The sequence below is a fragment of the Dermochelys coriacea genome, chromosome 2, assembly GCF_009764565.3.
Source record: "Dermochelys coriacea isolate rDerCor1 chromosome 2, rDerCor1.pri.v4, whole genome shotgun sequence".
NCBI lineage: Eukaryota > Metazoa > Chordata > Testudines > Dermochelyidae > Dermochelys > Dermochelys coriacea.
In genome coordinates, this window is record NC_050069.1 from 78,292,229 (window position 1) to 78,316,942 (window position 24,714).

At 40.1% G+C, this 24,714-nt stretch overlaps 1 protein-coding gene across 5 annotated transcripts in view; it reads left to right on the forward strand.

Moving 5' to 3' along the window:
- Positions 1-9,945: 9,945 nt before the first annotated feature.
- B4GALT6 (beta-1,4-galactosyltransferase 6) overlaps positions 9,946-24,714 on the forward strand; it is a 42,071-nt gene continuing 27,302 nt past the window's right edge. The window contains exon 1 of one of the 5 annotated variants that reach the window (XM_038393264.2): positions 9,946-10,901. In XM_038393264.2, the coding sequence (XP_038249192.1) occupies positions 10,787-10,901 (115 nt within the window). In that variant the 5' untranslated portion in view covers positions 9,946-10,786. Of the gene's footprint in view, positions 10,902-18,279; positions 18,351-24,714 lie in introns of those variants that run through there. The other 4 variants (XM_043507933.1, XM_043507935.1, XM_043507932.1 and 1 more) reach the window with 4 other exon arrangements.

A 24,714-nucleotide genomic window follows, 5' to 3' on the forward strand; every position in this document is an offset into this window, starting at 1 on the left:
AGTGGGAGCTCAAGGGCTGGCTTAAACAGGCTGGAGGGCTGGATGTGACCCCGGGGCCGCAGCTTACCCACCTCTGCTCTGGAACCATCTTTATTTTTTTTTTTAATCTTGGAAAGGGACAAACACTCATTAGCATTTAACAAAAAAATATAAAAAAACTTGTTTTTCCAAAATATTCTTTTAATAGGCCTTTTTCTTTGTTTATACAAATGTTGATTAATGTCACATTGTTTTTGAGATTTTATTTAAATTAGAACAAGATAATGCAGACTTATTTTTTCTTAAAATAAAACTACTCTGAAAATGTAGGGCCTGATCTGCTTCCTTTGAAATCAGTGGCAAATTCCGCCCACCTTCCCGCCCCACCTGCCACCCTTAACTTAAAAGGAGCAGTCCTTGAAAGTCCAAATGTTATGAAGGACATAGGCAAAAAGTGTGCTTCATCACTATCCTTTTATTTTCTTTCTTTGAAAGTGAACCAACTTCATGAAAACCAAGCCAGAAAGAAAAAAGGCTCCTTTATCATTTATAGCAGTTAATGTCCCGAGGCCCTTATCAGGCAAACACCTAATGTGTACTTAATTTTAAGCATGTGTAATTCCATTAACATGAATGAAGTTAAGCACCTGCCAGAGTGCTTGCAAGATCAGGGCTGAAGATAAAAACTATTCTTTCTCATGCCTTTGTAGAAAGTGCCTCATGCAAACATATTTCTTTCTTCTCCACAATTGAAAAATTTGAATTAGCTTGTTTGCAGGTGGAGATGTAACCAAGTTTACCAAATACACAGTTTACAAATTTCAGAGTAGCAGCCATGTTAGTCTCTATCCACAAAAAGAGGACGACGACTTGTGGAACCTTAGAGACTAACAAATTTGTTAGTCTCTAAGGTGCCATAAGTCCTCCTTTTCTTTTTACAGTTTACAAAGTTATTTTATATTGGCTACTTCCTTGTTCTATATTGCTGCCATGAGTGACCAAACAATGCCAAGGTGATTGTCCTACTTTTGCCTTCATATTCTTCAAAAGAGCTAGATAATTACAGTTAAAAAACCTTCAACTTATTTTTCTTGGAAGAATCATGCGTCACTGGGCAGAATAAAAAGGTCATGGATCAAAGGCAGCAAAGTGTGATGAATTTAATGAATCTTCCATGCCTTCGTATTGTAAGTTCTTTAGGTCAAGACATATCAATTTGGCACTGACCTATACTGTACAGCACTGTCCCCATTATAGAGTTAAATGAATATTAATCAGCAATCACCAGCATTTTCAGGATTGCAATTACCATTGGGTGACGGGGGAGTAAAACTCTAAAGGCGCCCTTCAAATTTTATATAGTCTGAGGTAGAGAGAGGGTGCCAGAAGAATTCTAAGACTGATTATCCTACATCAATCCAGTTGCTAAATCAACAATACAGCAGATTTATAGATTTCAGAAAGAACTTTTTCTATACGGATATTGGGTAGGCTTCATTTTTTTTTCTGCCCTGAAAACAGGTTTGTCTCTATAAATACTAAACCACCTATGGAAAGGCTTACAGGCCCACTAGGTTTCTCTCTTCCCTTCTCCCTTTTAAACTAGGCCTGTAAAAATCTAACTTGAGCCTAATATCTGGGAATTACAAATCCTCCCCTCACTCTGCAATTTTTCTGGAGTTTGCTTCAGAAAAGTATCAAATGCCTCTGGACTCCAAGGATTTCTGAAAACTTGGCTGTACTATTGGACACACCACTTTGCTAGTAAAAGAGAGTTCCATTCTCTACATCTACGGGATATTTTTTTGTTCTTCTTCTTCTTCATCTAACCAGCAATGATAAGGCAGGAGGGAGCTGTCACTCAATCAATCATCACAAGGCACTTTTGAAAAAGCTAACCAACTATCTAATTTAAATAACTATTGTAAATATTGACCTCTCATGGAGATGAATTGCAACACAAATGATTATTTCACTGGTGCTATTGAAAATACATTTGACTAAATGTTGAATTTTTTTTACCGCTACGTAATCCAGTCCTGTACAAACAAACAAACAAACCTTCCTAATTTTGGTGACACTTACTGATATTGAGACTTTACATTTTCAATCCTAAATAGACTTTTAGTCTATCTAATATTACTACATTAGTGTTGGTTCAGTTCTATATGGCAAAACTGGGTGTCAAAAACCTCACTCATATTAAAAGAATAATTAAAACAGCTGGTGGTGATAGGTGACTATAGAAAATTATAAAACAACTGGTCGTCTTCTCTCTACCATGTATTCTTTAACCTAGTAAGGCTAAGGTGAAAGTTCCTCTATTTGAAACTTTTCTGTTATCTTTTGGGATGGTTTCTTTGGATGTTATACAAATTTCCAAGTTAGGATGGCTATCCATATTGTTGGTGGTTATTAATCCAGCATGTTCTTCCATGATGATCATGGTACTATCTGAGTACCTGCATAACTATATTATTACAACAGACAGTCTAACAGCTCTCTGTTTAATTAAATGTAAAGCTTCAAGTGCAAGGTAGGAGGAAGTATACTAATCTAATATTAACATTGGGGGAAAGCTATGCACAAGACATGGGCTTTGGGTTAGGTCCTGAAGGTAGTAAGATTGTGGGAGGGACTTTGACAATCATGGGTCAGGCTGGGAAAGACTTTCTCCTGGTCCAACAAGTCCTGCTCTTGTCATTGATGGATAGTGCAAGATGTGTTTGTATTGGTACACTAATATTTGGTATATATAGAAGGAGAATAAAATGTTAAAGATCTACCAAAATATTTACAATATTTTTAAAATAAAAGGAAAACCATAAAGAGAAGTAAATCCTAAATATAGTGCACATAGACCCCCCAATACAGAATAATATGATAGTATAAATATTGTATCATATACAAATGAAACTTTATTCACAGCTCAAAATTGCCCATGTTTTGTAATATTAATAATAGGCAGTTAGACATCACACCAGCAAGATATATTTTCACTTAATGATGTAAACATTTGCTGCTAAGTTAGTATGGCCTTGTGTTATGCCCACCTGCAAGAAAAGTCAATGTAAACAATTGTATATTTTTGTGTCTTACTGCTTTTCATTGTATTATTCCTTCTGTAACTTTATATTCTGCTTAATAAAACTCATAGTTAGAAAACACGATACAGTATCTACAGCTCTCAGATGTTTTTGCAACAAAACAAATATTATCAAACATCCCGTGCTACCCCATACTAACAGTAATAATAAATACATTATTAGTTAGAATAGTACTGAATGGCTTAGAAGTAGGGGAGTCTGTTTTAGGAGCAGAAAGAGCTATATTCTCTCCTTGCTGTTGCCAGGAGATTCCAGTGGCCATGGTGTGCAGCATAATTAGGCTTGGAAGGATTAGATTTTTACTGGTAAATGTCAGTAGACTTCCATTTCACCGTACACGAACTGATGGAAAAATATTTCTATTGCTAATTAAGATTTGCAGACAGGCAAAGTAAGAAATGTTTGAGAACATATTAAATTTGACAGACATTGTGTTTTAACAGTTAAACCTTAACTTTTTGAATCTCAATATTTATTGTCATTAAGTAATTCTTGCCTGCCCCTAAAATTTGCTGTAACTGAAAATTTAAATTGATTTATAAATTGAAGAAAAACTTATTGACATTATCCATTGAAATAATAAAACATACAAATCTGATTCTGCCAAATCCTAAGCGTAATAACTGAAGTTCCTGGATGGCTATAGAATTATGACTAATATAATATATAGGAATGTTCCTCTCAACATGTAGCATATTATGGGATACTAGTTATAGTGTAACTCCCTTTATTTTACTTCCATTTTACCCAAATTCCCTTTCAGCTAAATTGTGGTTGTCATTAGTGGGAATTTACCTAATTATCCACTGATTAACCAAATAAGTGTGATGTTTAACATGTCTCATTGGGTTATTACTGTGTTCAATTATATGTGTAATTTGAGTGTCATACATTTTTTTATTTTTAAAATAAAAATACTGAAATGCAAGAAAACAGACCAGATGGTTTGCCATTGATTGCAGAAATGACATTTTAGTCCTTGCAGAAAAAAAACAAAATTGTACAATCTTCTGTTCTGAGGGAAAAACTTCTGTCCTTGCTGTAGCTATCACTGCTGGATACTCCATATCAGAAAGGCTTTGGCCCCAAACAATTGTATTAGGTTAAAATGAGCTTGTTAGTACGGTTTGAGCAATGCTTCTTAACGCTAACCAGTGTTTTCCCCAGGAATTGAAATGGGGGGTGGGTGTTCAAATTTACAGGGGACAAGGGGGGCAGGGCTGATGAGGGTGAAGGTGGACTATATGGCACCATAGTAAAAACTGAAAAATGTTTCATGGACTATTTTATTAGATTTAACTCATGTTTTAAAATCATCACACAATTAAGGTTGGCTACTCAAGCCTTCTATGAAGCACTAAATCTACATCCTTCTTGGTTTTTTGTTATTTTGCACAACTCTATTAATGAACTTCTTGAATGCAATGCGTTCATTCTCGGTGGCTTCTTGTGTGTTTGGTACTTCCATTCCTTCAATTGATATGCTCATTTGTTCATTCACATGATCAGGCAGAAGGCGACTTCTTTCAGAACACAAAATTCTATTCAATGATGAAAAAGAATGCTCAGCTGTAGCTGTTGTGACTGGGAGAAGCAAGAGATGAATTCCTGCTTCTTTCATCCCAGGAAACATAAAACAAAGGTCTGTTCGAGCCACTAGCGATGATAAAAAAGAAGCTGAAGTCAAATCTTCATTCATTCGCCATATGATATTCCACTCTGTGTTCAAATTCTCTATTCTGTCCTGAGCACATAGCAGCCCCATTGCTGGTAGTGCCTCACTCCTCTCAACTGTCAGTGTTTTATAGGCCAGGGATCTGTAAAAGGTATGTAGAGGTTGAGTAAAATCTAGAAGTCGCTGTTGTCTGTTTAAGAATCAAGTCTGTGTACTTTTTTAGTTGTCTTAACAAACACTTCTTGTCCTCTTCACTTAAAGTTTCAATATAAATGCCTTCATTAGTCAACTTCTGGACTGAAGTCTTTGCTTCTTCCAGTACTTTTTCAATGGATAGCTCTCTGGTTAATCCAAATGTAGCTTCTATTGCTGGACAAAGATCTACTACTGTTGTAGCAGATGCCTGGGTGGCATTGTTTAATGACCCAAGTGGTTTCAACAGTAGACTTAAGAAAGAGAGTGGCAATAGCCTTCTCTGAATGTAGTAGCAAAAATAATCCACCAGCCTCACTACTTAAATCCATCCCATCTTAGTAGATACTTTCCAAAACCAGTAATAATGGCTGGAGTAATTTTAAGACAACAGCCAAGGATCTCTCATGAGAAAGCCAGAGGGTTTTCACAGGTTGGACTAATCTTCTATATTTTCCAAGATATTTCAGTCTTTTTGGACCCTTGCTGAGAAAAAAAGATAATGAAGACATCAAAAGACACATTTAAAAAAAAATCTATAAATTTAAAGAGTCTGCAGCTCGTACTAGCACTAGCTGGAGTAGAGGGCCTCTGCAGTGTGTATAGGAGAGATTAGGGTTATACTTTTCCTTGAGCAAAGCTTGTACTCCACCATGGCTGCCTGTGCATTTGATGAAGCTGCAAACTTCTCTGGAAGACATCTGTTTGGGATCCAATTGACAAGGATTTAACTCTTCCAAGATGTGGGTTGTCACAGATGCAGCCGATTGTGTCTTCTATAACTTGAACATCTAGAAATGCCTACCACTGACATCAAGGTAACATACACAATGACAATATTTGATGCCCATTTGCATTGGTGCATTCATCAGCCATGTATGCAAATGTTTTGAATGTGGTGAGAGAGTTCTTCACTTTTTCTACTGGTGAGTCTTTCACTGTTGCACCACATGCTTCTAGCCCAGTGGTTCCCAAACTTGTTCCACCGCTTGTGCAGGGAAAGCCCCTGGAGGGCCGGGTCAGTTTGTTTACCTGCCGCATCCGCAGGTTCAGCCACTTGTGGCTCCAAGTGGCCACGGTTCGCTGCTCCAGGCAAATGGGAGCTGCTAGAAGCAGTCAGTTGAGTTTCTTGCAGAAAGATCGTGAGCATTTGCTGGTCTTGTTTAGAGCCAGTGTTCAACTTCAGATGAACAAGTGACAATGCACTTACCACACACTACAAACTGGAGGCCACTGTTATCTCTTGTTTAACTAGAAAGTATATGCCATAGCTATGTTTGTTACCTGAACTGTGTTGTCTCCAGCATTCTTAACAGCCTCATTAACACTCACGGGTATCGTCCTTGGTCAGTGGAGACTTAGAGTTCAGAGGTGCTTTCACATGAGTTCATCTCCCAGGTGGGTGGCAAGAAGGCATCTCGCTCATTCTGCTGCTCACTGTTCGGTCTGGCTACTATTGTTCATTGTGCCATCGTTCACTCCATTGCTCTGTTGCCAATGGCTCTGTGCCATTACCTTCTGCTTCTACTCTGACCTCTGCGAGTTGGTCTCTTGAGGTTCCATCCACCTCTCAGTGATTTCAGCTGAGCTCTCAATGGGGGAACTGCGCTGCTAGTGCAAACTGGGCTGTCTCTTCCACAGAAACACTGTCCCCCAGCAGGTCTAAGCACTTAGACCTGATTATCAGTGATTTCAGCTGTAGTCGTCACTTAACAAAATAAAAGACTATCTATGGAGCCTAATCAGCTCTGTCTTTAAACAGTGGAGGGGGCAGGTCTAATAGTACTTGTGACTCAGGCAGACTACCATGCAAAACACCTGTCCCCACCCTCTCTCTTGATGCCCTCAATCAGCACAGACTAATTACAGTTCTACTGCTCTTTACTCATACAATAAGAATAACAATATTTCATTACTCCTCCTTGCCTCTCTGCATTCAAGTGATTTGTAATCCAACCCCAGCCAAAATCGATCACTTGGGCAACACAGCTCTGTTTGCTGGATACCTAGGTAGATTAGGTGTGAATGTAAATACACTCTGGCCCTGAAGCCTTTCCCCCCTGCCCCAGCTCATCACTAGCTGTTAGGGACAGCTCATTTAGATCTTGCTTACAAATCATAATTTGAAATTATTAGGTTGGCCAACATCACTGAAATGAATGCACTGACATTGTCATAAAAAACAGCTGTATAAGGAACCTAGTCGATATTCATACTTTTCAAATCTAGTATACTTTTTCAGATACACATTTTATCATACATTTTATATGCTCTTAAAGTGTGTATTAACGTTTCACTTCAAAATTCCAAATCACTAAACTAGCAACACTCCATGTAACTAGTTCATAAAACTTGGGGAGGAGAGGTGTTGGTGAAATTCGGAGGGGGGGTGGGGAATCCCTGACACCAACTGTGCTGACTGCAGAACTTACCAAGATTCAAGAACTATTTTCAAGCAGCATTAAAACAGTGCTGGCCTTTTGGGTAGAGAAAAATTAGAGAAAATGCAAGTTTTTTTTTCTCATTCCTTCAAGCATTCCAGGATTTCAGATTAAACGCAGCCCGTACAAAAGGGAACTGACCTCCTGTGAAAACTGAGAGGGCTCTAGGGATAGCTGTCTCTAGTGCACCTAGCCACGCCTTGGCCAGCAGCCAGTCCCCTAGCACACAGCATTTCATCTACAGCTCTTTTCAGAGGAATGCAGTGTTGATTTGACCTAGTCACCTAATGGCTTGCTGGTAGCTAGCAGCAGGTTGCTCAAGCAAACAGGGAGAACAGGTGCCCAACCCAGTGCTGGCCTTGCACACTTTTAGGGTATTTCTTCACTAGGGTTTATTTAAAGGGTAAACCACAAACATTTGTGGTGTGTCCAGATTACCATGTACAAATATTTTAGATAACTTGAGGGAATTGGCAAACAATTAACTAAACTCTAGTATAGACATGCACTTAGAGAAAGTTAGAAGATTGCTTAACCTAATGATTTTCAAACTGTCATCTACAAAATATTTGGTGGTGTTCTGGGGAGAACTCATAGGTCTAATGAATCAAACTATTATCGTTTCCAACTGTTTCTACAAATATACGTGTATTGCACTAAAAACTGCTAAAATATTTTTTCTATCTAAGCACTTGCTACACTTGCCACAGGGATACTGATTGTTCATGGAAAGAAAAGCAGAACAAACAATTGTAAATAAGAAGGGTGGTGACCATGACATGATTTATAGGCCATGTCTAGAGTACAGTGGTGCAGCTGTACTGCTGTAGCGCATCTGGTGAAGACGGTCTATGCTAGCAGAAGTGAGGTCTCCCATCGGCATAAAAAACCCACTGCCGCAAGTGGCAGAAGCTATGTCGCAAGAGAAGCTCTCCCGCTGACACAACGCTATGCGCATGAGCGCTTCTGTCCGTGTAACATGTCACTTGGGTGGTGGTTTATTCACACCCCTGAGCAGCATAAATTATGCTGGCATAGGCTATAGTGTGGACATGGCCTAATTAAATTATGGTCCACACACTGGAAAAGTGCCAGAAAACTTGTCCTGGGGTACCCTTATAACCTACATGATTATAGTGCAGCGTTTGATTTATTTGTTTAAAGCCTAAAACAGGGAGCAAAGCAATGGGGACAAGACATGGATTTGTGCTCAATCTTGTTTCTGCATATGTGTAAAGAACAAGGTGTGCCTTAGTAACAAGGAGGCTTCTAGAGGAGAGGTGTGTGGTAGTTACTGGGCATGCCTAGTAGGTGTCTCTGAAACTGGGGTAGAGGGTTTCTGTTAAGGTCAAACTGCTTGCAAACATCCACCATCAGTGCTGAAAAAGCTATAAATAGAGGGAGTTGGAGTTTGGAGACAGCCTTATATACTAATTGGTTGGACATCCCAGGGTTAAGGTGTGTCTGCTATCAGAATAGCATTCCAGAGCCTGTGAGAGTTAGCATCCACACTCCCGATGTAGCAGAAAACTGAAGAACTGGCTTAATATTGACTCCAGGACAGGAACTGCTGCTGGTTGTGAGGATTTTTGGAATGCCAAGGCAATTCTGAGGAGTTCAGCCCGAACTGTGAAGCTGCGACTGTCCTCTGGTTCTGAGGCGAATAGGTGACAAACCCCTCGGCGCTTCTGAAGACACACTCCAGAGTGAGAAGTTATTTCCATTACAAGAGGGGAGGGCAGTATGCAGCTATATGTATACGAAAATGTACTTTGTACTGAAATGTGACGTAAGCTGATAGCAGAAGTTTACAGCTCTTAAACTGGTAAGAATGCCACACAGTTATTTTTGAATAACATTTAACTGTGCAAGTTTCTTTCCCTCCCCTGCCCCCTTCCCCAAAGTCCTGAAAAACCTGAGCCCTGACCTATGCTGCAGCAGTGAAGCAGGCTCAGCTGCAGGCAAAAGGAGATTTAAAGTTGAACATAATTTAGTTCCCCAACCCCATTACACTCTCTTTCTTTCTTTCTTTCTTTCTTTCTTTCTTTCTTTCTCCCTCTGCCGCAATAGACGGCTGCTGCCCCTCATATCCTCTCTCGGGGCGGCTCCTACCACTCACACATCTTCCTGTTAAAAAACAGTCCATTCGTACCATTGCCAGGCCCGGCGCTATGGCTGCCAAAGGGCACCAGCTGCCATTGCTCTAGTCATACGGCCCTGGGGCACGCCTAGGGGGAGACAGAGCCCAGCCTAAAGGCTGCAGCCAGGCTTCTTCCCACAGTGTCCACGCCAGCTCTGCCTCCCCCCATGTCCCTTCCCCAGACACCCGCTCTTAACCCACCCATGCTCTTGTCCTGCCACTAATATTCTCTCCCCACGACCCTGGATCCCCCCACTTCCGCAGGAGAACAGCAGCAGCCAGAGAGTCTGGTAAAACGCTCTTCCCCGGGAGAAAGTAGTTTATTTATCAGCCAATCAGGAAAGCGGAGTCTTTTCTCCCTTGTCCCCTATTGGAGCGGCGCAGTCCGCGTCCACTCAGGTCGCGCGAGCTGTCTAGCGCTGCCGCGAGCCTCTGACCGTGTCAGACCAGACAGCTCGCGCGGCCTGAGTGGGCGGGCAGGCGCGCGCCCGCCGAAGTTCTGCAGTTGGTCGCTCGCCCCGTAGAGGCTCGTGCGCGTTCCCAACCGCCGCAGTAGCCGGGTCGCTGAGGGGCGGGGCGGCTGCAGCGCGCTCCCCGCCGCCGGCCCGGGAGGAAGGAGCGGCGGGGCGTGCGGGTGACTTTGTCCGGTGGCGGCGGCGATGCTGCTGCCGCTGCCGCCGCCGCCGCCGCGACCCCCGGCGGCATGAGCAACCACCGAGCACTGCCGGCGGCGGGAGCGGGGCGGATTAACCCCACCCCCCGCTGTGTGAGGGGCCGGAACAGCCGGGCCCGCGGCTCGCAGCGCTGAGGTAGCCCCCGCCGCTCTCCGCGCCCCGGTTTCACCTGCGCAGCGGGGAAGGGAGCAGCGGGCCCCAGTGAGCCCCTCCCCTCCCCTGCGCGTTGCTGTGTTTGCCGCTGCTACAGCCCCATACCCAGGGCCCTATAGCGCCCACCCGGAGCCCCCCCCCGCCCTTCCGATTGCACCCTTATATGCTAGTCCCTCCCTCCCACACCGAGCCCCCCGCCCCGCCGTTCATCTCCTACTGTCAGACGCTCCCCGCATCCCTCCGCCTCCGCCCCGGCCCCGGCCTCTTCCCTGCCGCCGGCAGCTCGCCTGAGGCCCTCTCCCTTGGCTGGCCCCGCTGCCGCACCGCCGTGCGCTCCATGGGAGTCTCCCGCCTCCCTCTGGGAAGTGCCGCCGCCGCTGGCTACTGCTGGGAGTAGGAGGCAGCAGCCCCTGTCCAGGAGGAGGATGTCACTGCTCGGGAAGGTGCTGCGGGTCTCCAATCGCTCCATGCTCGCCTTTATCTTCTTCTTTTCCTTCTCCTCATCGTGCCTCTACTTCATCTATGTGGCCCCTGGGATAGGTAAGCAGGGAATATCTTCGCGGGCGGGCGGGCGGGCGAGGTGGAGGGTTATAAATCTCTTAGCTTGCCAGAATCCCCAAGTGTGAGGAATGTAATAGGGACAGAGGCCCAAGGTGAGTCTGTACTGGGGGAGGCTTTAAATCAGAATGGGCTTTGCATAGTACAACACGGGGGAGATCTTTCAGAGTAAGAGAGATGCCGCGGAAATGGTATTGGATGGAAGTGGATTTAGGTCTAAAATGAAAGGACATTCCCCTCAAGGGATGATGAGAGAGATTGAAGGATAGTTAGGGTGGTACAGAATACTTCTGTTGCACTGTTCATTCAAGGTTTTCAAATGCTTTGTAAACATATGTCCATGCGTAAAAGGCCGCAGCTGCTGTAATGCTTCAATGTAGACACCCTCTGCAGCGATGGGAGGCATTCTCCCATCACTAGTTAATCCACCTTCCCGAGAGGAAGTAGCTAGGTTGATGGAAGAACTTTTACATCAACCTAGTACTGGCTGCACTGGGGGTTGGTTGGCTTAATTATGTTGCTCGGAGGTGTGAATTTTTCACATCCTTGAATGATGTAGCTGGGTTGACCTAACTTTTTAGTCTCAACCTGTACACAGCGGCCACAGCAAGATAACTGCCTGACCATTGTGGAATTTGTTTTTTTGTTTGTTTGTTTTTTGACATCTCAGGAGGGAAAAGTTTTAAGATGGAATTTCAAGGAATGCAGTGAAGTGGCTTTGCAGATATGGATGGTAGGACCATCCCAAAATAACAGGAAAAAGCCCAGAGGTGCTTATTGGAAAAATGTTTGTTAGTCAATCACAATTGGCATCATTTGGCTGACATGTCAGTATCATATGAAAGAATCCTTCCCTCCTTACCTCACAGAGTTGAAACAGCCAGTACTGTAAAGTATCATCTAATAAGCTAAAAGCCCACTGATAGAACACTGAAGACAATAGGAATGCAGACTAGAAAAGCAGCACACTAATCAGCAGTTTTCTTATCAGTTTTACCCAGACTTCCATAGTTACTTAAGATTAGCGTTTCTTGTACTGATACTGTTCTTCACTTAAATGGGACTTCAAAAAATGGTACAAGTATGTTAAGAGACTGCTCAATGCCAGAAGAGAACAGCCCTCAGCAAAAAAAATCAGCCTGGTTCTTGATTTATACCCGTTATCAAGTACAGGGGAGCATATTTACAATTTAAGAGGTGTATTTAATTTAAGGAGTACTTGTGGCAACTTAGAGACTAACAAATTTATTTGAGCATAAGCTTTTGTGAGCTACACTGAATGCATCCGATGAAGTGAGCTGTAGCTCACGAAAGCTTAAGCTCAAATAAATTTGTTAGTCTCTAAGGTGCCACAAGTACTTCTTTTCTTTTTGTGAATACAGATTAATATGGCTGCTACTCCGAAACCAGTATTTAATTTAAGTGGCTCAAGCAGAGGACAGGGAGCCAGAACTCTGTGGGTCTATTCCTGGTTCTGCTGTCAGTGTGCTACGTGAGTAAAGAATCTTCAGGTTTTGTACCTCAGTTTTCTCATCTACAAAATTGGGATGATGTTTATTTAGCTCATAAGAGTGTGAAAAATCCACACCCTTGAGAAACATAGTTAAGCCAACCTAATCCCCTGTGTAGACAGTATTAGCTGGATGGAAGAATTCTTCTGTCCACCTACCTACCATCTCTCAAGGAGGTGGTTTACCTATGATGATAAAAGAATCCCTCCTGTTGCTGTAGTAAGTATATACACTGAAGCACTACAGTGGAGTACTTGGAGCATTGCAGCTCTGCTGCTGTAGTGTTTTAAGTATAGACATAGTCTTAGGCACATAACTTTCCCCATGCATTGTATAGGAAGCCTCGGCATCTAACTTGGGAATGTGGATTCCATTAGGTGGAAATGTGCCTAAATGCTAGGAGTTGCAATGCTGAACCTGAGTTGTCTTTGTTGGTCTAGCCCTAGGTCACACATCCAGTTAGCCTTAAGAAAACATTCAGTCACTTCTGATATAAACTGGATTTGAATGTGTGATAAAACTTTATATGGTTCTGTCACTTTGTTTCCCCCTCCTTCCATTTGACCTATTATCATTAGTCCTCTGAGCCAGCTAGCATGCAAAAGCCACAACAATTTTGAGTTCAGTTTCCATCTAAAATATGGCTTTTTTTGGTATGACTCTTATCCCCAATTCCTGGCTTTAACATCACATCCATTCTAACAATATTAAAGACGCGAGGTTGAATTTCCCACCAGTGAATTATAAAAAACAAGGCTATGTATAGTTGTCATTCAGTACCCCATCAATGCTGCACTCAAACCAATTCCCCTTCTTCACCAGGTACCTTCCTCTAACCACACCAAGCACATCTCTACCTAAATTGTAGATAACCAACTTTTGAAATTCAACTCCAATCGTGTTTATTGGTTATTATCGTGTTTGTGAATACACAGGTTTTTATTAGTGTGTGAAAGTGAGAAATGTCTGATTGCAAATGATGTCTGCAAAATGTTTTTCTGTAATGTTTAGGAAAACTTCTGTGAAAGGGTGATCTAAGTTAGTAATTATTGTACAGTTGGTATATTTAAATGTGGAAATGCAGATGGAAATTGTGTAATATCTGTATGTTAGAATAATAAATGCATTCATCACAATGGAGCTTTGCTGTGGTGAACTTCCTCTGATTCACCAGAATGGAGCTCTTCTCCAGCAAATCACAAGAGATTCATCGGAGGGCAGCTCAACTCTGACTTACCACAGAAAGTTGTTGTAGTGGAGCTCCTTTGTGACATGTTTCCTCCTTTTTGAGACCAGAAGGATATGAGGGGGTTAAGAGCAGGAGAGAAGGAGGGTTGGATGAAGAGGAAAAGATTGGGTTGTTTATGGGATGGTGATGAAATGAGAGGGAAGAATAATGGAGGAAAGTTGGGGAAGACGAGGGCATTTTTGCCTTCCCATGTTACATAAGAACATAATAAAAACATAAGAATGGCCATACTGGGTCAGACCAAAGGTCCATCTAGCCCAGTATTCTGTCTTCCAACAGTGGCCAATGCCAGGTGCTCCAGAGGGAATGAACAGAACAGGTAATCATCAAGTGATCCATCCCCTGTTGCCCATTCCCAGCTTCTGGCAAGCAGAGGCCTAGGGACACCATCCCTGCCCATCTTGACTAATAGTCATTGATGGACCTATCCTCCATGAATTTATCTAGTTCTTTTTTTAACCCTGTTAGAGTCTTGACCTTCACAACATCCTCTGGCAGGGAGTTTCACAGGTTCCCTGGGAAGACCCAGACCTGTTCAGGTCATTAGAATGGAATTCCTCTCTAGCAAACCTTTTATGGCTCACTAGAAGAGGGAGAAGATGCCTCCACCACAAAATTCCTAGTAGTTTGTCATACAAAGCTGTAACTTTCCCCTTCTTCCTGCTCCTGTTAGTAGTGGTGCTAAAAATTTCCAGTGGAACAGTTTTCCATTGAAAAATGCAGTTTTATCAAAATAGAAGGGTTTGTAGAAACATGTCAAAAATTTAATCAAAATCAACAGGAGAGAGTTGAAACAATTTGTTTAGACTTTATCATTTTGATGCATTTTGTTTTGTCTTATATTAAAATATTAATATTTATATGTAATATATAATAACGTCTTATAATGTATTTGCCTTCTTGAAATGAAGAGTTTAAATAGTCTCAAATTAAAATTTGGAACAAAAACAATCAATGTCAGAATTTCTCATGAAACAAAATTTTTTTTTCCTTCTGACCAGCTCTACTTAGTAATGATAAGATCTAGGACATGGGGTGGCGGAGGGGGGGTTAGGAGATGGGAAAGATTTTATCTGAAGATGCTTCAGGAGTACAGCTATCTATTCTGGAGACACTCCTGTGGTTTGCAAGAGGGGAGTCCTGAACTGGAAAAAAAACTGGGAAAACTTCCAGATGCGTAAATGCAGGAGTGTGTGGATAAAAGATGAGTTCTGATTTGTAGAGGGCTATAGATAATGTTAGACAGGCACAGAGATTGGTATCAGAGTTGTCCATTGGTCCCTTCTAGAATTCACTTTTCTGTCCCCAGCAGGCAGACTCCCTAGTTTTGTGGGTTACACTCCACCGCCTTCCCTCAAATAGTTACAGTTCCAAATACAATTTTTTTCATTAGTTCTTATTGCATACATAAAGATGGGAAAAATCTTTCTACAGTAGAACCTCGGAGTTAGGAACACCAGAGTTATGAACTGACTAGTCAAACACACACCTCATTTGGAACCATAAGTATGCAGTCAGGCAGCAGCGGAGACAAAAGAAAACAAAGCAAATACAGTTCAGTACTGTATTAAACGTAAACTACTTAAAAAAATGTGACAAAGTAATCAAACTGTTTCTGTGCTTGTTGCATTTACATTAAGATGGTTAAAAGGAGCATTTTTCTTCTACATAGTAAAGTTTCAAAACTGTATTAAGTCAATGTTCAGTTGTAAACTTTTGAAAGAACCATAATGTTTTGTTCAGAGTTACGAACAACCTCCATTTCCGAGGTGTTCTACTGTACTTGAAATGTGGCTTATGAGAGTTGGAGCATGGAAGAAGGGCAGCAGGCTGCCCCTGGGGGCTGAGGAGCTAGGCAATGGAGTGGATGCCAGGTGAGTAGCAGAAACCAGGGAGAAGAGTACTGTGTAGCTGCAAAGCTTGTGTTTCTCGTTAGCAGTAGTCTAATAAAAGATATTACTTCATCCATTTTGTGTCTCTAGGAACCAAAAAGTCAGCTGGGAGTTAAACTTCTCACCTGTGCTCTGTTGGCATGGTCATCCACCCCACAGCTAATCTCTGTGCCTTCACCACACATGCACGCATTATCCATGTCACTGTATATTTTCCCCATTAAGCACGTTTCTGCTCAACCTTTAACCCCTTCTTCCAGTTGTTTAGCCCAGCAACTGAGTCCTCAGGCTTGTCTACATGATGTTTTAGTCTTCACCACAGGGGTGTAAATTTTAGTCTGCACTAGCATGTCCAGCACTGACTGGCCTGTGTGGATCCTGAAGTTCCCTCATGCATGTTAACATGGTCCCTTTTCAAACAGTACTATGTTAACATGTACTGGAAACTTTCAGTGTGTTCCGACAGGGTCCATACAGGCTAGTTAGTGTGCAATATGCTAGTGTTAAAGCACTGCTAGTGTTAAAGCACTCCCCAGTCTGAGGGACTTCTCTGATACATCAAACTGGAACTTTTGATGAAGCACGGGAATTTTTTTAGAAGGAGCAGCTGCCTTTCCAAGCTGAGTATCTGACAATTTGGACTTCATCTTCCCATCTCTTCTCTACCTCTCTTCTGGTTTCCTCCAGGACTCCCTTTTTAAATAGGTAATGGGAAGAAGGAAGCAATGAGAGAGGTAGAGTTGAAGTCTGAGCCCTGGTCTACACTGGGGTGGGGGGGTCGATCTAAGTTACTCAACTTCAGCTATTTGAATAACGTAACTGAAGTCGACATACTTAGATTGACTTACCGTGTTGTCTTCACCGCAGTGAGTCGACTGCTGCCGCTCCCCCGTCGACTCTGCCTGTGCCTCTCGCGGCGCTGGAGTACAGGAGTTGACGGGAGAGCGCTTGGGGGTTGATTATTGCGTCTAGATTAGACGCGTTAAATCGATCCCCACTGGATCGATTGCTGCCCACTGATCCGGCGGGTAGTGAAGACATACCCTGAGTTGCCAGTTTGGGAACTTGCAGATCCATTTCAGGGGTTTGGAGGTAGCTGACTTATCTGAGCAGCTCAATTGGCTTTTCTTGGTGTAGTTCAGTTGAGTTATCCGGAATAAAGGGAATAACTGTTTAATTTTAAAATCAAAGAGGCCTATTTTAAAGATTTTATCTGTGGAATTTGGGGCAAGGGGAGGTGTGATTGATTAGCTGTAGGAAACCAAAGAAAAGTGAGAAACAGGACAAAGTTTATAAAAAGAAAGCATTTAAAAACATTTAGTAACTGCAGAGGAAATATTTTTCTAAAAAATAAGACAGTCAATTACTCCTGAAGAGTAATCGTGATAAATTTGGAGACTAAATTCAATTGAAGTGTGAAACAAGGATTTTTTATTTTTACTTTGTTCTGTTTTAAAGTGCAAGTTTAAGTATGAAATCACTCCTCATGTCTCCATAATTATTGTGACGTCGAATTTTTTTTTTTACTTGTTTTAAATCCTTGATTATATTTTAGTATATTGCGTGCTTTAGGCAACTCTTCCTTCTGTATGTATTGCATATAGTAAAAAAATTATGACAAATGGAGATGGAAAATGAATAATTGTCATTTCCAATTAGTTTTGTATCATACAAGTATATGTTGAGCCATTTCTCTTATTGATCTTGGTCTTCTAAAATATTGTTAAGGACACTGTCTGTATTTTGCAAATGGTAGATGTCAATAGTTTGTACTTAGTTTCTTTTTTGCTCTTATTGTGAATTTAGTTTTTTTTAAAATACTTTAAACCAGGATAATGATTACCACTTGCAGAATTCAAATATTGATTTATTACAACTGTATTGTATTCGTAATCCATGTATTTCCATTTAAACATTCAGTGAAGAAGAATAACTAATTGGCTGTTACAAGGGAACCTGTAATATTAAAAATCATATTTAAAAAAAATCTTCATGTGTTTTTGAAAAAAATCTTGGTTTATTAAAACTGAAAGTAATCCAATTTACTTTTCACAATCTGTGCTTATTTACATGCTTCACAAAACAATCACTCTATATTTGACTCTTAGTCTTCATCCTTAAAGAAAACATGCACAACACCTTCAAAAGACGAGCCTGGGAGCTTAAGTTCATGACTTTGCTAGACACTAAAAATCATGGACTGAATAGAGACACTGGATTTATGGCTGATTACAACAATCTATAACCTACTAAATTTCCCCCCCTCACCTTTTTTTCCTCTTTTCTCATCTATGACTGGAGAGTGTTAATAGGCCACTTCACTTTGAATGGTTTCTTGAAATGTGTGTTAACTACTTATACTAAACAATCTGTTCCACCTTGTATTTAGCTGTGACACTAAGTACATTTCCCAGATCTGAAGAAGAGCTCCATGTAAGCTCAAAAGCTTGTCTCTCTGACCAACAGAAGTTGGCCCAATAAAAGATATTATCTCACCCACCTTGTTTGTCTAATATTTCAAGTGCCTTTTAGATGGACAATAAATGTCCAGCAATAGAATCTAGTTGAACTGACAAAAAAAACCCAACAACAACATATTTCTTATACACTTTGGCTGTGTTCTTTATAGATGAAATAGGGGGTGGAAACCAGAGGGGAAAGAAAATTTCTAAATTTCCCCACAATAATGATGCTGTTAATCAATTGTCATGAAAATACATTCCCAGGGATACCACCTACAGTAAGGAAATTACCCAGAATTCTTCATAGAAAAAGTAAGGTAGGTAACAATCATCCAGAATTATTTTCATTTTTGAAATAGTGTGTAAATCTTGATGTCATCTGTGCTAATTAATGATGATTTGCTTGCTAGAATTGAACATAAGAATGGCCATATTGGGTCAACTAATTGTCCATCTAGCTTAGTATACTGTCTTCTGACAGTGGTCAATGCCAGATGCTTCAGAGAGAATGAATAGAACAGGCAATCATCAAGTGATTCATCCCCTCCCAGCTTCTGGAAATCAGAGGCTAGGGACACTCAGAGCCATTGATAGACCTATCCTCCATGAACTTATCCAGTTCTTTTTTGAACTATGCCATAGTTTTGGCCTTCACAGCATCCCTTGCCAATGAGTCCCATGGATTCATTATGCATTGTGTGAAAAAGTACTTCCTTCTGTTTATTTTAAACATGTTGCCTATTAATTTCACTGGGCGAGCACTGGTTCTTGTGGTGTTTACGACCTCACATAACACTTTTCTATTGTCTTCCACAACAGTCACGATTTTATAGACCTGCATCATATCCCCTTTTAGTCATCTCTTTTCCAAGCTGAAAAATCACAATCTTTGTAATCTTTCTTCATATGGAAGTTGTTCCATACCCTTAATCATTTTTGTTCCCTTCTCTGTACCTTTTCCAATTCTAATATATATCTTTTGATATGAGTTATCAGAACTACACACAGTATTCAAGGTGTGGGCATACTATGGATTTATATAGTAGCATTATGATACTTTCTGTGTTATTTTGTTAATGTCTTATTATCTGTCCCTTTCCTAATGGTTCCTAACATTATTAGCTTTTTTACTGCTGCTGCACATTGAATAGATGTTTTCAGAGAACTACGAACAATGAATACATAATTTCTTCCTGAGTGGTAACAACTAATTTAGACCTCATTATTTTGTATGTATAGTTGAAATTGTTTTCCAGTGTGCATTACTTTGTATTTATCAACATTGAATGTCATCTGCCATTTTGTTGGCCAGTCACCCAGTTTTGTGAGATCCCTTTGTAATTCTTAGGTCCAAAGCAGACTACGATCTTGAGTAATTTTGTATCATCTGCAGATTTTGCCACCTCACTGTTTACCCCTTTTTCCAGATCATTTATGAATATGTTGAACAGCACTGCTATCAGTACAGATCCCTAGGGGACATTGCCATTTACCTCTCTTCATTCTGAAAACTGTCCATTCATTCCTGCACTTTTTCCTATCTTTTAACGAGTTCCTGATTTTATGAGAGGACCTTCCCTCTTATCCCATGACTGCTTACTCTGCATAAAGAGCCTTTGGTGAGGGACCTTATCAAAAGTCCAAGTACACTATATCTACTGGATCACTCTTGTCCACATTTGTTGACCATTCCCCCCTTGCCCCCCGCCCGAAGAATTCTAATAGATGGTTGAGGAATGATTTCCCTTTATAAAAGCCATGTTGGCTCTTCCCCAATAAATTGTGTTTATCTGTGTACTTGGTAATTCTGTTCTTTACTGTAGTTTCAACCAATTTGCCTGATACTGGTTAGGCGTACTGGTCTAGGATCATCTCTGGATCCTTTTTTTAAAAATTTTTGTCACATTGGCTACTCTCCAGTCATCTGGTACAGAAGCTGATTTAAATGATAGGTTTCATACCACAGTTGGTAGTTCTACAATTTCATGTTTGAGTTCCTTCAGAACTTTTGGATGGATACCATCTTGTCCTGATGACTTATTACTGTTTAATTTATCAATTCGTTCCAGAACCTTTTCTATTGACACCTCGATCTTGTGCAGTTCCTCAGATTTGCACCTAAAAAGAATGTCTCAGGGGTGGAAATCTCCCTCACATCTTCTGTATTGAAGACTAATGCAAAGAATTCATTTAGCTTCTCCTCAATTGCCTTATCTTCCTGGAGTGCTACATTAGCACCTCTGTCATCCAGTGGCCCCACTGATTGTTTGGCAGCTTCCTGCTTCTGATTTTTACTTTGCTGTTGTACCAAAATTGTTTTCAAAACTGTATTTGCAGATTTCTTAACTTCTGATAGTCTTGTCATTTCTACTTACTAGTTTTTTAGAAGCCTCTACTGGGTTTAGAAGCTGCAAAATAGCATGTGGAAGCGCCTATAAAACTTACAAAGAATACATCCAAATGCAGAAGTCCAAGTGTCCCTGGCGCACAACTTGAAAACTTACAGCATCCAGCTTTTCTAAAAATATTCAAAAGCACTACTTCAAATTCAGGAGAGATAAAGAAATCAAATATTTTTATCTGCTTTTCCAAAAAGTCACTGAAGACTTCCACAAATGAAATTTCTTTCTTTCCTACCACTCCAGAATTGGCAAAAATATTCTTTCTTAATGGAGGACCATGTATCAAATCTCAGGAGGATTGATGTAGATTCAGCAGATTCATAAGTTAGCCATTGATGGAGATGAAAAAGTGTCTCTTTTGAACCTTTAAAAAAGTGTTTGAGTTCTGAAATCAAATCTTGCTTGCTACAGTGGCGATAATAGTAGCTCTGAAATGTCTGCCCAGCGTCAGTGGAGTGCTATGATAATCTTATTTCAGCATTGTGAATTGTTTCCAATATGTTTCTTCAAAATTCCAAGAGTCATCATGGTTGCCATGATCTACTTATAAAAACACTTCGAAATTATTGGACCACACTGTTGAGCAGTTACATAGGCAAACAGCAATATTGCCAAACCCAAGCATGCAAAAATAAGGAAGGCCCTAAACACTCATGATATTTCTTTTAAAAATAAACTTTGGGTTCTTTTGTCTTCTGATTTCTGAGCCTGTAGAGAACAATTGGTTATGTTTTCAAGCTTTTCTCAATTACCTTGAAGACTAAAAATTCTGCTTTAGATGAAAGCTGCAATTTCTGGACAGTCTCTTGCTTCCAAAAGCTAGGGTTTAGGCAAAATTTGGTTTTTTTCTTAACTTATGATAAAATTGTAAGAGTTGGCAATACTGAAAAAGCATCATCAATTTTCCCCTTACAGAGGGGAAAATGACATTTTTTTACATTGGCAAAACCAATTTCGGAATATAATTCACCCCAAATTTGGCACTACGCTTTTCTTTGGAAACAGTCTTCTCTCTCCCTTTCTCATTCCTCCTAGACTACCCTGAAAACATGTCTCTTAATCTTTGCTAGCCAACTGGTTTACCAAAAGACCAGCACTAAGAATTTCTTTGTTAGTTAAAAACTGGTTAAACTATTGTGCTCTTCTTAATGGATGTTTTGTGCTAATGCTACTATTCCCAGTAGACAGAAATCATTACCATTTATTTTCATTAAGATAAATCAAGTTCAAGGAGACCTCCTAATAAGGGAGCCATATTGATATAGCATTTCTCTGCTAAGTAGATAATACTTCAATAGTATTTTGTATATATTATCCATAAGAAACAACATTAAAAAAACATTAAGGTTGTATTTCAAGCACTCAAAAGTTAGGAAATGCCAAAATGAAGGTTGCCTTTGCCATCTTAATTTGCCCTCTTCTGCATTTGGGTTATTCTATGGATTTTATGTTTTCCACAGGGTCACTGCCTCATTTAGTGCTCAAAAGGGATAGCATTCACTGAGCGGATATGCAATATCTCTGTTTTATCCTCATTATTCATCATGTGGCTTCATGTCTTATTTACTGCTTTGATTATAGAATTTCCTTAATTTCCTTTATGAGCTTTTCTGTGGTTCTCAGAGTAGCAGCCGTGTTAATCTGAATTTGCAAAAAGAAAAGGAGTATTTGTGGCACCTTAGAGACTAACAAATTTATTTGAGCATAAGCTTTTGAGAGGTACAGCTCACTTCATCAGGAATGAATCTGATGAAGTGAGCTGTAGCTCACAAAAGCTTATGCTCAAATAAATTTGTTAGTCTCTAAGGTGCCACAAATACTCCTTTTCTTTCCATGGTTCTCATCACTGTAGTTCTGAGTGCTTTACCAAACCTAATAAATTTATTTTTAAAATACCCTGTGACAGGGTGGATTTGATTTTAATCAAATTGATTTATATCATGTTTTAAATCCCTAGTCAGGAAGACTCAATTTAATCATGGATTTCTACATAAAAGTGCATTCTTGTTGATTGTTATAACCTTAATACATATTCTTCACAATTCGGAGATAGATGTAGACTTCATTTTTAGAAGGTACACACTATACATTTTAAGTGATTTATTTTGAAAACTTTTCAGATTAGTTTTACAGCTATGTCAGAAAATGAATGATTGTTTGGTTATTTCATTTACCAAAGTTAATTGAAGCAGATATTTATGAAGTCATTGGGAGGTGAACTCTTTCCAGTTCAACAGGTTAATCATTAATATTTGGAGGATTTTCTTGCCATGCTGTATTAGGAGGAGAACATCACCAGACAGACATTTAAATTGTTTTATTTAACTAAAACAACAACGTTATGTATTCTGGATTTTTTTCTTCAGCAGCAAACATATAATATTTTAACAAAACAAGCATATGAATTTTTGAATTTAGTTAAACATTCAAGTTTTTTTTAAAATCAGATTTGTTTTTGTTAAAATTGTTTTTAACTAAAATCGTTAAATGAAATATTTAAAAAAAAAAAAAACCCCAAGAAGTGGGTTTTAGGCCACGAAATCTTATGCCCAAATAAATACGTTAGTCTCTAAGGGGCCACAAGTACTCCTCTTTTTTTTTTTTTTTAACAAAAATTAAATAGATTATGTCAGCCAGGTCAACATGAGAAACTTAAAATATTGGCTTCTGCAGCTAACTCAGTTGTCTTCACCTTCATTTTCCTTTTTGTTCGTAATCTGGAAAAGAAAAACAAGCTTTCCTGTTTTCAGGTCCCAAACCATTTCTCAATTTGGAATGAATTAGTCCAAAGGAAAAAAATATTCTTTCTATACCAGCAGAAAAAGCTACTGCTTTAAAAGTGAGATTATCACTTCAACAGACTCTGAATCCAAGTGCTTAGGTGACTTTCACTGGTGTGACTTTCTTTAAAACATCAGCAAACATCCTTAGTTCTGAAGTTTATTAGAGTTGGCATTATGAAGGAATGATTGCTGGATGTCCATATCATAGCCAACTCCTCTCCTTTCAGCAATAAAACAGCTATTTCCCTGCATTTAGTTCAAGGCTACAGAAATAGGCGTCAGGGTACTCAGCATGTGTTCAACATTTCTCTTAAACCCAATGTTGAGAACTTTGGCTGTGACAGTGCCATCTATTTTTTCACTATTTGGTTCACAAACTGTCATCAGATTAGGCCAGTTCTTGATATAGTGCTCAAAACAGTCCACTACTGAGTTCCATCGCATGTCTTGTGGGAGAGTTAGCTTGGTTCCTCCCATTTTTTTCAGAGCAGCTGCTGCAAAGTGGTTGTTACGGAAATATTTTGGAATTTCAACAACATTAGCCTTTATTTCTGGAACACTGAAGTCATTGGCTAGGAGGTGCATCAAATGAGCACTGCAACCATATGTTGTTAGCTTGGCACTCTCTTCTAAATAATTTCTTCTCATCTTGGAGAAGCCACGCTATCAGAGGCTCGTTCACCTGCACATCTACCAATGTGATATATGCCATCATGTGCCAGCAATGCCCCTCTGCCATGTATATTGGTCAAACTGGACAGTCTCTATGTAAAAGAATAAATGGACAAATCAGATGTCAAGAATTATAACATTCAAAAACCAGTTGGAGAACACTTCAGTCTCTTTGGTCACTCGATTACAGACCTAAAAGTGGCAATTCTTCAACAAAAAAAAACTTCAAAAACAGACTCCAACAAGAGACTGCTGAATTGGAATTAATTTGCAAACTGGATACAATTAACTTAGGCTTGACTAGAGACTGGGAGTGGATGGGTCATTACACAAAGTAAAACTATTTCCCCTTGTTTATTTCCCCCCTCCCCCACTGTTCCTCAGACGTTCTTGTCAACTGCTGGAAATGGCCCATCTTGATTATCACTACAAAAAGTTTCCCCCTTCCCCCCCCCCCCCGCTCTCCTGCTGGTAATAGCTCACCTTAAGTGATCAGTCTCCTTACAGTGTGTATGGTAACACCCGTTGTTTCATGTTGTCTATGTATATAAAATCTCCCCACTGTATTTTCTACTGCATGCATCCAATGAAGTGAGCTGTAGTTCACGAAAGCTTATGCTCAAATTTGTTAGTCTCTAAGGTACCACAAGTACTCCTTTTCTTTTATAGAAAATGATGGTGATCTTGAAGGTGGATAGTTTTCAGAATCCTGTATGTTGAGGATGGATTCTCCTAAACAAAATAAGTCAATGCAGTTATTTAATTATTACCACCATACTACTTATTTAATATTACTCACTGAGGGGGAAAGGAGTCCAGGAGAC